General features: G+C 44.6%; 1 protein-coding gene across 2 annotated transcripts in view; it reads left to right on the forward strand.

Moving 5' to 3' along the window:
• Positions 1–613: 613 nt before the first annotated feature.
• INTS6 (integrator complex subunit 6) overlaps positions 614–14,487 on the forward strand; it is a 59,528-nt gene continuing 45,654 nt past the window's right edge. Inside the window, exons 1-3 of one of the 2 annotated variants that reach the window (XM_077484229.1) lie at positions 614–1,053; positions 1,169–1,246; positions 11,470–11,619. In XM_077484229.1, coding sequence (XP_077340355.1) covers positions 943–1,053; positions 1,169–1,246; positions 11,470–11,619 — 339 coding nt within the window. In that variant the 5' untranslated portion in view covers positions 614–942. The remainder of the gene's footprint in view (positions 1,054–1,168; positions 1,247–11,469; positions 11,620–14,487) is intronic. The other variant, XM_077484230.1, reaches the window with a different exon arrangement.

Below are 14,487 nucleotides of genomic sequence, written 5' to 3' on the forward strand. Positions count from 1 at the left end.
TCCATGTTATGAAGGACACACACGGGGCTCTCTTCAGGTTTCTCCTTCATACTGGGAGGCCATGGCCGGCCCCAGCCTATAGGACACAGGCTCCCGCATTCAAGGACACGGCGGACGGTACGGAGGGGAGATTTGGCGGGCGGGCGCGCACACTATACACCGTGTGGGTGTCTCAGAGCCGCTCTACCAGCGCAGACCGTCCTCCCCCTCCACCACTCCGCCGACACCGACTGAAAGAAAAATCTCCAACGACGACGCCCGTTATAGACAAGAGGAGAGGAGGAGCAGGGGAAAAAAAAAAAGAGAGAGAGAGAAGTGCGCGGTCACACGAGAGTGTCCCTCCCCTTCTCAGCCGCCTCAGCTCCTCCTCTCCCCAACCGCGCGCTTTAACACCTCCCTCTCCAAGCAGGGGCGCGCCGACCTCTTCAGCCACTCACAGCGAACCCAGGCCGCGACGCGGTTACGCGCACCCCCTCCCTTCCGAACCAATGAGCGACGAGCTCGGGCTTGGTGACGTGACGCGCCTGACGTAAGAGTCACCAAGAGTTTTTTTTTTTTTTTTACTAGGAACCCGCCGAGGCCCCTCCCGCCCGCCTTAAAAGGCTGCGAGTGCGAAAGGAAACGCTCAGTAGAGGGAGACTGAGGCTGCGAGAGGGGGAAGTAGTGCTGAACTCATTCAAACTTCTGTCACATCCACCGAGGGAGGGAAGAAGGGAACCGGGCGGGGGAAGAGGGGCTTATAAACAAGGGCAGTCCGGCCTACAAACAGCACACTGAGCCCCGGGGCCTCCCTATACAGAGACATATGACCGGCCACCCCCGATAAATACCACACGGCTGTCACACAAAGAGGAGATGGGGCACATAGGCTGAGAGTGTCAGGCCTCCCCCTCCCCCCCTCCATCCTCTCCCCTCCCCCCTCCATCCAGTACCGGCACCACTATGCCCATCTTACTCTTCCTGCTAGACACGTCCGCGTCCATGAACCAGCGCACCCACCTGGGCACTACCTACCTGGACATAGCTAAGGGCGCTGTAGAGACTTTCATGAAGGTATAGTACCGGGACACAGCGCCCCCACAGGACCGGGGAAGAAGTGCAGCTCAGTGTCTATGTACTCATCACTCACCCTCCCTCCCCCTTCTCTCCCTTTTCTCTGTCCCCCCAGCTCCGGTCTCGGGATCCCGCCAGCAGAGGAGACAGGTACATGCTGGTCACCCTGGAGGAGCCCCCGTATGGGATCAAGGTATGACAACCGCACACACCGACAGGGACATGGGGGGAGGGAGGAGGAGGAGGGGGATCCCTACATGGATCAGGCCCTGGAGGACTGCACATGGACCACAGTCCTCCCAACTTCTACAACAGCTGGCACCGATCACTCCTCCTGCCAGTACAGCTGGCACTGCATGAAGGGGCTCTTTAATCACACACTGTGTAGGTTAGAGCCCCTGTGAGCTCTCATCACCATATGTAGGGGTGGACGGGTTAGACCCCGTCAGGTCTTATCACCATCTGGGGGCCTCTGTAGGGAGGAGGGTTAGATCCCCTGTCAGGTCTTATTGCCATCTGTAGGAGGAGAGAGTTAGACCCCGGTCAGGTCTTATCATTGTGAAGGGGGGGAGGGTTAGATCCCCTGTCAGGTCTTATCGCCATCTGTAGGAGGAGATAGTTAGACCCCCACCTGTCAGGTCTTATCGTGTAGGGGGAGGGTTAGACCCCCCTGTCAGGTCTTATCGCCATCTGTAGGAGGAGATAGTTAGACCCCCACCTGTCAGGTCTTATCGTGTAGGGGGGAGGGTTAGACCCCCCTGTCAGGACTTATCACAGTCCAGGGGCTAGAAGACTTTTTGGACTGGGTCCCCCCTGGCACATTTGCGCTTTTGCACATTTTTTTGCACGTTCTGGTTTGATAGCCTGTTCATTTCAATGAGCAGTTGATGAACGCACAAAAAAACAAACAAACTGTACAGCAGGCACGACTCATAAATTGTAAAGGATGAATGTACGCAGTGCTAAAAAACATTAAAATTATAAAGTAAGACTCCATAGTGTTAAAACAGAGGCCTTGTTCAGGGAAGCGGCTGGAAACACCCACGGTTTAGACAAGAGATGCAATAAGGTGAGCATGAAATTATCCTCCACCAAACATCAACACACCGGGCTTCTCCCCAAAGGAAATGGGCCGCTGAGTTACAGGTGGTCAAACAAGTGTGATATATCCACAGCGCCACAGAACCACTTCAGTTGGATCATAGATGGCCGGATCTTGTAGTCTCACCAAATGGAAAGTCATAGGTACATGTACAAAAAGGTAACTCCTCATGGAGGAGAATTTAAAACTAGGGTGAATTTATTTCATTAAAAAAAGCCGGGGTACTCACATTTCATTAGATAAAAGCAAGCATGTCAGAAGCTATGATCTGTCATGGATATGAATTGTTTCCAACCATAAAGATGGCCGTGCTGTCAGATCTCCACGGCGCTGGGTGGAGCTCTGCCGTTATGATGCAGTAACGTGCTGACCGCGGCTATCTTTGTGGTTGGAAACAATTGATATCCATGATAGATTGTAGCTTCTGACATGCCTGCTTTTAGCTAACAAAATGTGAGTACCCTGGCTTTTTTTTAATGAAATAAATTCACCCTGGTTTTAAATTCTCCACCATGAGGAGTTTCCATTTTGTACATGTACCTATGACTTTCCATTTGGTGAGACTACAAGATCCGGCCATCGATGATCCAGTTAAAGTGGTGCTGTGGATATCACGCTTGTTTGACCACCTGTAACTCAGTGGTCCATTTTCTTTGGCAAGAGGCCCAGTGTGTTTGGTGGAGGATAATTTCATGCTCACCTTATTGTGTCTGTCTACACCGTGGGTGGTTTCAGCTTTTTCTCTGAACAAGGACTCTGTTTTAACGCTATGGACTCTTACTTTATAATTTTATGTTTTTAGCGCTGCATACATTCATCCTTTATGCTTTTTATTGTTACTGTACAATTTATGCCATCTACTTTATTAATGTTAGTGCAGTGATTAATCTTGAATTTACGACTTATAAATTGCACCTGCAGTAGTACCATGCAATTTGGTGGGTGCAAACGTGCGTTTGGGCCACCGTTTGCAAGTAATGGTGTCCGTGCGCATCTAAGCTATGTAGATATTCGCCAGCACACCAAGGATTATCAATTTCATTCAAACTGTTTTTTTATTTGAGAATGATCACTGCACCATTTTGTGATGTGATCGTTCTTGAATAAAAAAGTTTGGACGAAATTGATGATCCTTAGTATGCTGGCGAATCTCTACATATCGTATAGGTTCCAGTATCCAGCTGGCAGTCCCCACAGCACCCAGTTCTCTAAACGTTTATTCCTGAAATGTGTGCAATGGCAATATGGACTGGCCCATTCGCATCTTATGCCGCGTACACACGGTCGGAATTCCGGCCAGCAAAAAACTGATGAGAGCTTTTCATCGGAAAATGCGACCGTGTGTATACCCCATCGGAATTTAGCTGTCCGAATTTCCGCCAGCCAAAAATTGATGGCATGTTCTCAATTTTCTCGATGGAAAAACTTTCTATCAGTAATTCTGATCGTGTGTATGCAATTCCGACACTCCAAAAAAATCACGCATGCTCAGATTCAACAACGAGACAGAAGCTATTGGCTATTGAACTTCCTTTTTCTAGTTCCGTTGTACGTCAACACGTTCTAAACTATCGGAATTTGGTGTGACCATGTGTAGGCAAGACAGCTTGAGCGGAATTCCCTCGGAAAAAACCATCAGAGCTTCTTCCGACGAGAATTCCGATCATGTGTACGCGGCATAAGGGTCCTTTCACAAAGGCAAGACAATTAGGTGTGGCTGTCAGTATTTCATTCTCCTCTATGGAGCTGCAGGTGTATCCTGCTGCATTCTGGTTCTAAGCAATAAAAACAGACAGATGAGGATCCAGTTTCCTCTATGGAGCATTGGGTGTTAATGCACATGTGCCCATTGATACCCGCCAACAACCCATCAGATCAAAAAAAAAAAAAAAACACTGATGGGGATCCCTTCCCTATCCGTTGATTGGATCAGTTGGCTGTCAGGTGTAAATTGACAGAGTGTTTGTTTACATCTGACTGCCTGTAGAGGAGACCAAGCTATGTCTGTGTTCATGCTGTCTAAGTGGAGAGGACATGGACCTATCACCCGCCAGATCAGCGGACCCGATTGGACCCTCTATTCTCCGCTATGGAGCAGCAGATGTGTCTGACACCCACCAACATGCAATCCTATCCAATAAAAAGACAGATGAGGATCCAGTCTCCTCTATGGAGCAGCGGTTGTTAACTGACTTATGTCCATGGACACTTGCCGAAATCCAACCCAATCCTATCCGCCAAAAACAAGTGGATGGTGAAATCCATTTTCCATCTGTCAATTGGCTCAGATGGCAGTTGGTGTAAATGGACAGGGGCGGGGGTCTGTTTACATCCGGCCACCCATAGAGGACAGTGGTCTGTGTCCACTCCTCTATGTAAGCGTAGAGGACCCAGACCTTTAATTCGCCAGATCAGTGGACAGATTCCCTGCTGAGCTGGCAGGCCCAATAATATCCTCCATTCTCTGTGGAGCAGCAGATGTATCCATTGACACCCGCCAACATCTGATCCTGTCCAATAAAAACAACTTTGTTTACATCTGACCACTTATAGAGTAGAGCAGGCTGTGTCTTATGTCAACTCTGTAAGTGAAGAGGACACGGACCTGTTATCCACCAGATCAGTGGACAGATGCCCTGCTGAGCTGGGGGGGGGGGGCGCATTCCTGCCAGAATACACTGCCATTGCTGATTGGATGCTGGATTTCCAGCATGCTTGTTTGACAGAAGCCAGTCCTAAGACCAGCTTCCATAGAAAAAACGGCCAGTTTCTGAGGGATCTACCATTTTCATCTGATTTGTGGCCCGTGTGTACCCATCTTAAGACAGCTTTGATCCCATTATGGATCAGGAGCCAGTGGGACTGGCTTGCAATCATGTGACCACTGACAGCCAATCACAATGGTCACATTATCATCCGATCTCCCCAATGTTAAGAACTTTTTAAAGGGATGCAGAGGTGGATAGTTTTTAGATGGGGGGGGGGGGGGGGGGGCGCGACATGGATCTACTACCTTTTTACTTCCCCCCTTTGCCATCTCTGTGAAAGGGACCTAGGGCCAAGTTTATGCTTGTGGTTGGGCAGTGCTAAAGGCAAATTATTGAGCTGCAGTCTTACTGCCCGTTAAGCCCCATACACACTATCAGTTTTTCTGCTGAGTTTTTCCTTCAGCTTTACCAAAACCATGTAGTGAAAGGGCCTGTCTGATTGCATACACATTGGAACTCCTAAGGTTTGACCTCATATTATATGGTTTTGGTAAATCTGAAGGAAAAACTCAGCAGAAAAACTGATGGTGTGTATGGGGCTTTAACCACACTGACTAATCCAGTCATACGGTGTATACAAATGGTGTTGCAAAGCATTGCAGCATGGTAAAGAATAATTCCCCTGTTGTGTTCAGTGGGCAGTGCTGCCAGGCAAACGCAAACCCACCAAGTGTAATGGAGCAGCACTGAAACCACCCACAACCATGTGCAATACATGCATTTGTGGTGGTGCAGACTTTAAATGGGCAATAAATGAGCCACCATGGATCTTGAAAGGATTACTGCAAATATAAACAAACGCTTAGAGAGATTTCACCTCACTTCCTGTTTTGGTGACAGATCACAACAGGGACAGATAGATATGCAGCGCGATCTGACAACCAATGCCTACATGAAACATGATCTGACAACCAATGCCTACATGCAACTTGATTTTGACCCACACACACACCTGCAATGTGATCTGTCAACCATTGTGCGCCTTTACATGCAACATGATCTGACCACTAGCACAATAGTATGTGTGAACACTTGGCTTCTCGGGTTTGTGGTTGATGGCAAATGGAGAAGCATTTCTGACTTGTATTATGCCCCCAACCTCACACCTTTCTGCAAAATGGTATGGTGGGCATTTTCTAGGCCTTTAGATATGACATCATCGCCTTATAGGGAGACTGTCATCTAATGCTTATGCCCAGCCAAAACGTTTTCTTCGTGTTGGATCAAGTAGGGAATAATTGGAACCCCTGTCAGTGTTTTACTGCTATTCAAGTCTCCTTTAGAGAGATTTCCCCCAACGTTGGTTTCACCAGACAGGAAATTAGTGAAGATCTGCAACAGATGGCAATAAAAAGTTAACAGCAATTTTTAGTCTTGACGCGAGTTAATGTATTACACAATGCATAGAGTAAGTGGACCCTTAGGCTGGCCATGGACGGAGCAGTGGTTGCAGGAAAGAAAATCGCTCTTTTTTTTTTTTTTTTCCCCCCCCCCCCCATCAACAACACGAATCTCTCCTGTGGGGTTCGAATCTGTCGGTCCCTGCTGAACTGTCTGTTCGTCTTTAGTAATAGGAAATCTCTGCAACAGAGCCTGGTTAGCAGCTTAAACAAGAAGGTGTTCTAATCGTCATTCACTATTAAAACTAAAATATTGTGGCTGGACTTTGAGTACCCTTCATAACTAAGATTGGGAAGAATTGGAATTCTTGACCTAAAAAACATGCAGGTCTGCCCATGGCAGGTATACATTAACCCTCAAGTTTCTCTACTTCTGTTTGATCCTGACTCTTCTGTTAGAAAGTCACTAGAGGTCACCTTAGCCTGACATTTGTTGAATCTGTGGACTACCTGACCTTCACACACATTGTGTTCTGTCTTCTAAATATGCTTAATGGTTTTAAATATCATAGCTCTGTAGTTTACATTCTTTTAACTAAGGGGGTTGTTTTGCTTTGTACACTCCCATGCTTGGAGACTGAGAGGAGAGGCAAGTGTCCGTCTTAAGGAGTCCTTATTCCACGGCTCAGTCAGAGTAAGACTGCTAAAACAGTGGAACATTTAGAGTAGATTTAAACCCCAAGTAAAATGGTATTTAGTACGCTAATGCACTGTGTACCGTTTAACAACTTCAATTATTATTTTTCTATAATCAATACATTTGATTTCACCTTTTTACAACCTTTGTTATATCGCAGTGCTGCTGATCTCCTGCAGACTCTTTGCTGACACGTGCTGTCTTCACATACACTCCAGCGATGGCTTCATGGCATTTCTCAGGGCGGGATTCTTGATGACGACAACAGAGGACCCTACCCATGGAATGTGTGTTGAAACAGCCAGTTGTAGTCTACATGGAAGGCAAATATAACCGACTGGTAATGCAGAAGCGTAATAGGGAGACAGGGAAAGAGCATTGTCCCATTATAACAGGAAGTACCTGGCGCATGTTTCTTCATAGTTAAATCGCCAGGTATTTTAAATAAAGTTCTGGGTTTTAAAATTGAAAATTAATTTTAAAATTACAAACTTGTTAAAAAAATAAAAAATAAAATCCGATTTTTGGGATGGTGGACTTGGCAGACATTGCAAACTAAAGCTAGTCAGACACTGCTCAATATTTCTTATTCAGCTTGTAGGCTGAGCTATAGAAAATCTGTTAATTTCCCCATCCACACTAGACCGTGTCAGAGGAAGAATCTCCACTGCCAGCTATTGTATTTAGACCGGCGCAGTACCCGTGGCTATATGAATATCTGAACAGTGACTGCATCTCATTGTCCTCCTGGCTCAGTCAGTATTTAAATCCAATTTTAAGTCTAGGTCAGGTGTCTTCAAACTTTATAAACAAAAGGCTAGTGTCTTTTAGGGGTGCCAGACTGTGACATGTGGAAGTAGAAAATGCCCTGGTGTCAGTAAACAATGCCCCCATTCTTGGTGTCAGTGGGAGGAACGGTGTCAATGGGAAGAATGGTGCCCCACGGGCCAGATAAAGGGCCACAGTTTGGAGACCACTGAGCTTGCGGGGCCATCCATGTCTCAAATTTCAAGCACAATCAGCGAAAATCAGCTGACTAATTCAGCCAGGTGCACAGATGAGATTATGGCTAATAAAGGAGCTAGCAGGTCTTGGGTCTTTGGTTAGGGAAAAAAAAGTAAAAATGCTACTTTAAAATGGTAATTTTTTATTTTTTTTGATTAGCACCGTACTGTAAGCCGTTCTTTCATACAGTCTTAAAACCCTTACCTTTTGTAACATTTTCTGGCCTCCTGTGTGCACTCATACCATCATTACTAGTCACCAGAATAAATGTATTGGGGCTGTATATACCATCAAACGTAGCACCAGCACACACACTTTCCCCACCATGGCGAGAATATACATAGTTTGCAGACCTAGATGCTTGTAGCAGAAAGGTGCAAAATGACTGGAGTTACTGTACAGTTCCACTAAGTTCATGTAAAGTCTTCTTTGCCCGAACATCTGTGCCTGACATGAGCGCTGGCGGGGGAACCCAGAAGAGGAGGATCTGCTCTGTGGAATTCTATTCCACAGAGCAGGTAAGTATAACATGTTTTAAAAAATATATACTTTACAACACCTTTCAAGTGACATTAAAGTTTAATAAAAAATAATAATAAATAACATGTCATGCTTGCCTGCTCTGTGCAATGGTTTTGCACAGTGCAGCCCCGATCCTCCTCTTTTCAGGTTCCCAGACAGCGCTCCTTGGCTTCTGCCAGTGCACCCAATAGCAAGCCTCTTGTTCTGAAGTCACTGGTGCAAGTTTGCGGGCTCTGTGTCCTTAAGACACAGAGCCCCACTTTCTCCTCATTTGCTCACTGGCTGTGATTTACAGTAGCCAATGGTTCCCGCAGTTGTCTCAGCCAATGAGGAATGAGAGGCCTGGGAGAATCTGAACTCTCATGCACATCTCTGGATCAAGAGGGAGCTTGGGTATTTTGGGGGGGGGGGGGGCACTGCACACAGTGAAGGTAGAAGGTAGATGAAGGTAGAAAGCCTTGAACCTTTAAAACCACTTTAAGGCAAAGTACATTTTCTGCAAGTATAGAGAAATACCTAACTGACCTTGTCATATTTGCAGTGTCTTCATAACTTCCTGTGAACTTGAAGAGGAACTAAACTGTAAAACGAAAAACAAAAACTATTCAAGCAGGTGTTTACTTTATTGCAGAAAAGACATGCTATGCCTCTTCAATAAAAACAAACCTATCTGCTTGTTCGCAGTCTTATCCTGAATATATAGAGAACTGCATGTGGCACCGATCTTCCTCCTTCACCTTCCTCCGTTGTGAAAGAAAGGCCAGGCTCTCAAATGTAAATGTACAGTTTATGATGGTGATCGCTGTGATTGGCCATCACAAGGATGAAAGCCACTCTGGCCCTGTGGCTTTAGATTTCCGCTAATGACGGCGGGACCATAGGCATTGTGCACATACTGGGCATACACAACAGTAAGCAAAAAGACATTTTAAATGAAAGCGGCTGTATTAGTACAATGCTTGATTGCGGGTTGGTTAAGGTACACTATACTTTCAAAAGCATTGGGACGCCTGCCTTTACACACACATTCATTTTAATTCAGTTTTGTTCCATAGGGTTCAATATGGAGTTGGCCCAACCTTTGCCGCAATAAAAGCTTCCACACTTCTGGGAAGGCTGTCCACAAGGTTTAGGAGTGTCTATGGGAATGTTTGACCATTCTTCCAAAGGTGCATTTGTGAGGTTAGGCTACGGATGTGGATGGGAAGGCCTGGTCTTCAGTCTCTGCTCTGATTCATCACAAGTGTTCTATCTGGTTGAGGTCAGGACTCTGTGCAGGCCATTCAAGTTTCTCCACCCCAAACTCTCTCATCCGTATGTTTGTGGACATTGGTTTGTGCACAGGTGCACAGTCATGTTGGAACAGGAAGGGGCTATCCCCAAACTGTTCCCGCAAAGTTGGGAGCATGGAATTGTCCAAAATGTCTTGGTATGCTGACTCCTTAAGAATTCCCTTCACGGGAACTACCAAATAATTTGGACTAGTGCACAAAGCAAGATCCATAAAGACATGGAGGAACTTTTACTGGCCTGCACAAAGTCCTGGCCTCAACCCAATATTGAACCCTACGGACTAAGACTGGAATGTCATTAAAGTTCATGTGCATGTAAAATGCTTAATTTTTATAAGTGATACAATCGGGTCATCTAGGAATGCCCTTGCAAAGAAGAAAACCCTGCAAGCGCTTGAAGTATTTTACCTACAGCAATTGTGCAACATATTGGAAAATGTATGACTCGCGAATGAGCAGAAAGAATTGCATGAGCTACAGTAGTTATGCTGCTTGAGGTGACAAAGTCCTGTCATGATGGGCTCAGGCAGATTTATTCATTATAGAGCAGTGATCATCAACCCTGTCCTCAGGGCCCACTAACAGGCCAGGTTTTATGTATTACCTTTGGGGAGATGCAGACTAGAATACGGCAATCACTGAGCAGCAAATGATAACGCCTGTGATGTATTTCAGTTATCTTGCAAACCTGGCCTGTTAGTGGGCCCTGAGGACAGGGTTGATGACCACTGTTATAGAGAGTTGCCTGTATATGGCCAACATTGCTGCCCTTTGGCTTTTCTTTCCAGCATGTTCTGTGATTTGGACTGCCTTTATGGCGGTAGTGACAATTTCTTCATTTTGGAGTGTTAGGCTGTCCATATATTATACAATTTTATTTATTTTTTTTCTTCCGTTTCTTTTAGATTTACCTTCAACTATGTGGTTCAAGGGCTTGCCTGGTTGGATACAAATTGAAACAAAGTGTTTAGGTTTGACCTCATATAGTAGTACCTTGGATTACAAGCATAATTTGTTCCAGAAGCATGCTTGTAATCCAAAGCACTTGTATATCAAAGCAAGTTTCCCCATAGGATTCAATGGAAACTCAGGTAATAAGTTCCAGTGTCGCTGCTAGTGTATGCAGTATCGCATGTGGCCAGAGGTAGAGGTGGGCTCTGGTGCCCCCCTACCTCTGGCCACATGTGGTACTGCACACCCCAGAGGCTTGAATCCTGCTCATCTTGTGAGACAATGCTCGCAAATTGAGTTGGGCTTTAAAAAAAAAAAATCAAAAAATCAAAAAAATTGTGTTGCAAAACGCTCGTAAACCGCGTTACTCAAAATCCTAGGTTTTACTGTATATAGTATTGGTAAATCTAAAGGAAAATTGTATGTTTGGAAAGCCTTTGTTTTAAGGCATATTTATTGTCCATGTTACTTGTTGGGCTTCGTAATCATGATGGCAGTGGTCAATGACAGAAGAAGTTAGTCACTTGCTGAAAATGAGAACCCCATTTAGCAGTCCACCTCTTGAAACAGAGCTCTTTGATCTGCTACTATTCAATTAATGCAAGTAATACTAGACCCTTACAGCCGCTTACCATCGCAATGAACTATTGATTATTTAGAGGTTAAAGTATTCTTTGTTTAGACATGCAAATACTCTCAGGAATTTGAAGAATACATATTTCTATCTTTATTTTTACAGGCTGGTTGGAAAGAGAATCATGCTACCTTTATGAACGAGCTGAAAAATCTTCAAGCTGTGGGACTCACTACACTTGGTCAAGCCCTAAGGACAGCATTTGATTTGTTAAATTTAAATAGATTAGTAACTGGCATAGACAACTATGGACAGGTAGGTTCAAATGTTAAAGGAAACAGCTTCCCCAGCTCATTCAGTTTTTTTTTTCCCCCCAATTGAAGCGTTGCTAGGAGACAGGCTTGACTGATCTTCTGTTCATTTCTGGTGAGGTGAATAGAGAGAACTGGTCACTTCCTATTGCTGCCTCATAGGTGTGGAAAGGTTACCTGATTTGCACGGTATACCTGAATGATCCTTTGTTCACCTGATCTAATCCCCAGTGAGGTGCCTGTTTAATGAACCACAAGATTCCTGTATTAAAGTAAATGATAAGTGAACTTGTAGTTATACAAGCTGCTCTAAAGAGTAAAAAGTAGGCACCAAGAGGTCCATTCATGTACCTCTCCTCTTCCTTTGTACCTTGAGAGCCTTCAATTCTAAGCAGCGCATTATGCATTTATTCATTTTGTTCAAGAGTCTGGGTTCTTCTGCAACTTCACCCCTTCCCTGAAATCTGTACTTCTCCAAAATGCACACTGCTTTAAGGGGTATGGGGTAAGAGGGCTAGATCACTGGCTTCAGGGCTGTACACCACCATTTACACATTGTGCTCTGTTTTCTGGGACTCCCAGGCTAGAAATGTGTCTGCAATTATTTGGGTCAACTCTTAGGCATTTAGTCTAGCTTTTATCTATCCTTATAATATTTTATTTAAAAGGAATAGGATCGCTTTTTATGTCCTTTAGATTCCCTTTTTTTTTTTTTTTTTTAAAGAATGTAAGAAGAAACCTGGATGATGCAATTGCTGACTTGTTTTCAAAGGTGCAAGCTCTAGGGCTATCGTCCTCACCTTGGCTTCACAAGCTGGCATGTGTCTAACCTTGAACATGCATAGACCCAGTGATGCCTTGATTTCCAGCTTGCTTCTGTTTTCCTTGTTAGTGGCTTACAAGGTGGATTCAGGTTTAGGATGATGGTTCTAGAATCTGCACCTTTTTAAATCAAAGATAAACTATTGTTGGTAAACGTGCTCTTGATTGTGATAAAAAAAAAAGTATAGTACACCTACCTCCTACTGTGCTGTCCTCCAATGGTGACTGGTCTGGAACCCTCAATGTGAAGAATGTCACCAGCACACTGAGGATTCCTCGAACGTGTCTGAAGCGGTACAGAGCCCCTTTCGTCAGGCAAGTATATTTGTCTAAGTAGCCGCCTTTACCTTATATGAGGATTTTTATTCTCTGCTATAGGGTTATCCTTTTATGTCAAGTGACTGTTATAATGACAACACTGAATTAGGGAGGGCCCTGCGTGGCTCCGAAACGTTGCCCTTTATATGTACCATAAGACCACGAAAAAAGGTTTGGACCCGTTTAAAAAGTCTTTGGTGTGCTGGTGACATTTCTTGCCAATGAGCGTCTACAGTTTCTGGCCTGTGATCGCTGCAGCACCCGCCAATACCGAACAGCCATCTTCAGGGAAGTGTGCATTGGGAATATTGCATATGGTCTATAATTTTTTTATTTATTTTTTTGTTAGGAGCCTGTAAAGCATTGCACCCGTGATAAGCAGATCATTGGTGTAATGCCATGGTCCTGCTGACTGTATGTGTAACTGTCTGCTAATACAGATGCAGGCAGTTGCACTGTGACAGGAAGCTCAATAAACTACCATGACACTCAACAGAACTGTGGTAGTTCATTTAGACTTGCAAGCCAACAGCCGCAAAGGCTGCCGGACCTTGTAGTTTTCCCATTCACTTTGTGAATGGATCTCCCGCAGGTTCCGGGGGCCCAGTACAGGGGGCCTGAATATGCGCGCAACATGTTACAAATGGGGAACTTATCCTTTTTAAAATTTTGATGATCTACCCCTTTTCCCACTCTTTCAGAAAAAAAAAGTTTTGCCTAGAGATTCACGTTAAAGCTTGTCAGGTAAAATATAAAGTCATTAGTAGCACAGGCATATTTCCTTGTGTCTTACTCCTTTAAAGACCTTGGCAGTACAGAAAAATATCTGCTCATTTACCAGCAAAAATACCATCGGCTCCTAATTTCTAACTTCCTCTTATGAGCTGACAACACAGCATTTTTGTGGACTGGATGGTGTCAGCCCTGATTCACTCCCTATCTCCTGATTTGACTCCTTGAGATAATACAGGAAGTATGCACAGGCCATCTCTGAATTTGAAATAATCAAGCAGTGTTTTTTTTTTTTTTTATCACCTACTAACAAATATAACAAACCTTTAACAGACAAAAGTAAGCAAATGGTAGAAGTTTTGTTGGTGCTTACGTACTATGGCAACTAGCATGCTTCTATCTTTTAGATAGGCTTCTGATTGCAAACCATTTTGTCCTGTTACTCTGGAGGCCACATTTACATCTCACAATTTGGGGGGGGGGGGGGGGGGGGGGGCAGAATCGCCACAATTCAAGCTGTGCTTGTTGCCCAAAAAGGAGCATGAGCTGCTTTTCGTGCGCCGAAAGGGCATAGGGCTGCCCTATGTGCAACTTGCTTGTTCCTGCTTTGTGAAAGTGTGAATGGCGTCTGCATGCTGACTACACTGAGGGTAGGCCTAGAAATGTCCATGATGTGGCAGCTGCACAAATTAAGTTGTCCACTATTGAACAAGAACAGATGCTATTTGGATAGTCACATGGCAATATACTACAGTAAATATCAAATCCTTTTTTTTTTTTTTTTTTTTTTTTTAATATATAATTTTTAGGTTGTCATTTGCTTTAGGTTAGTGCTCATTTTTTGTGCAGTGCTTATACATAGTGTGGGCAGCCCTCCTCCTGTTTAGCCAGGTTTTTACAAAACATTTTTCAAATAAAATGCATCCACAATCTAAATACATCAGCATGCTTGGAGCAAAAACAAATGTAAGAGGTTTGATAAAACCTTTTGGGATGGTGT

Source organism: Lithobates pipiens, unplaced genomic scaffold (genome assembly GCF_037356315.1).
Source record: "Lithobates pipiens isolate NorthernLeopardFrog02 unplaced genomic scaffold, aLitPip1_a1.2 Scaffold_16, whole genome shotgun sequence".
NCBI lineage: Eukaryota > Metazoa > Chordata > Amphibia > Anura > Ranidae > Lithobates > Lithobates pipiens.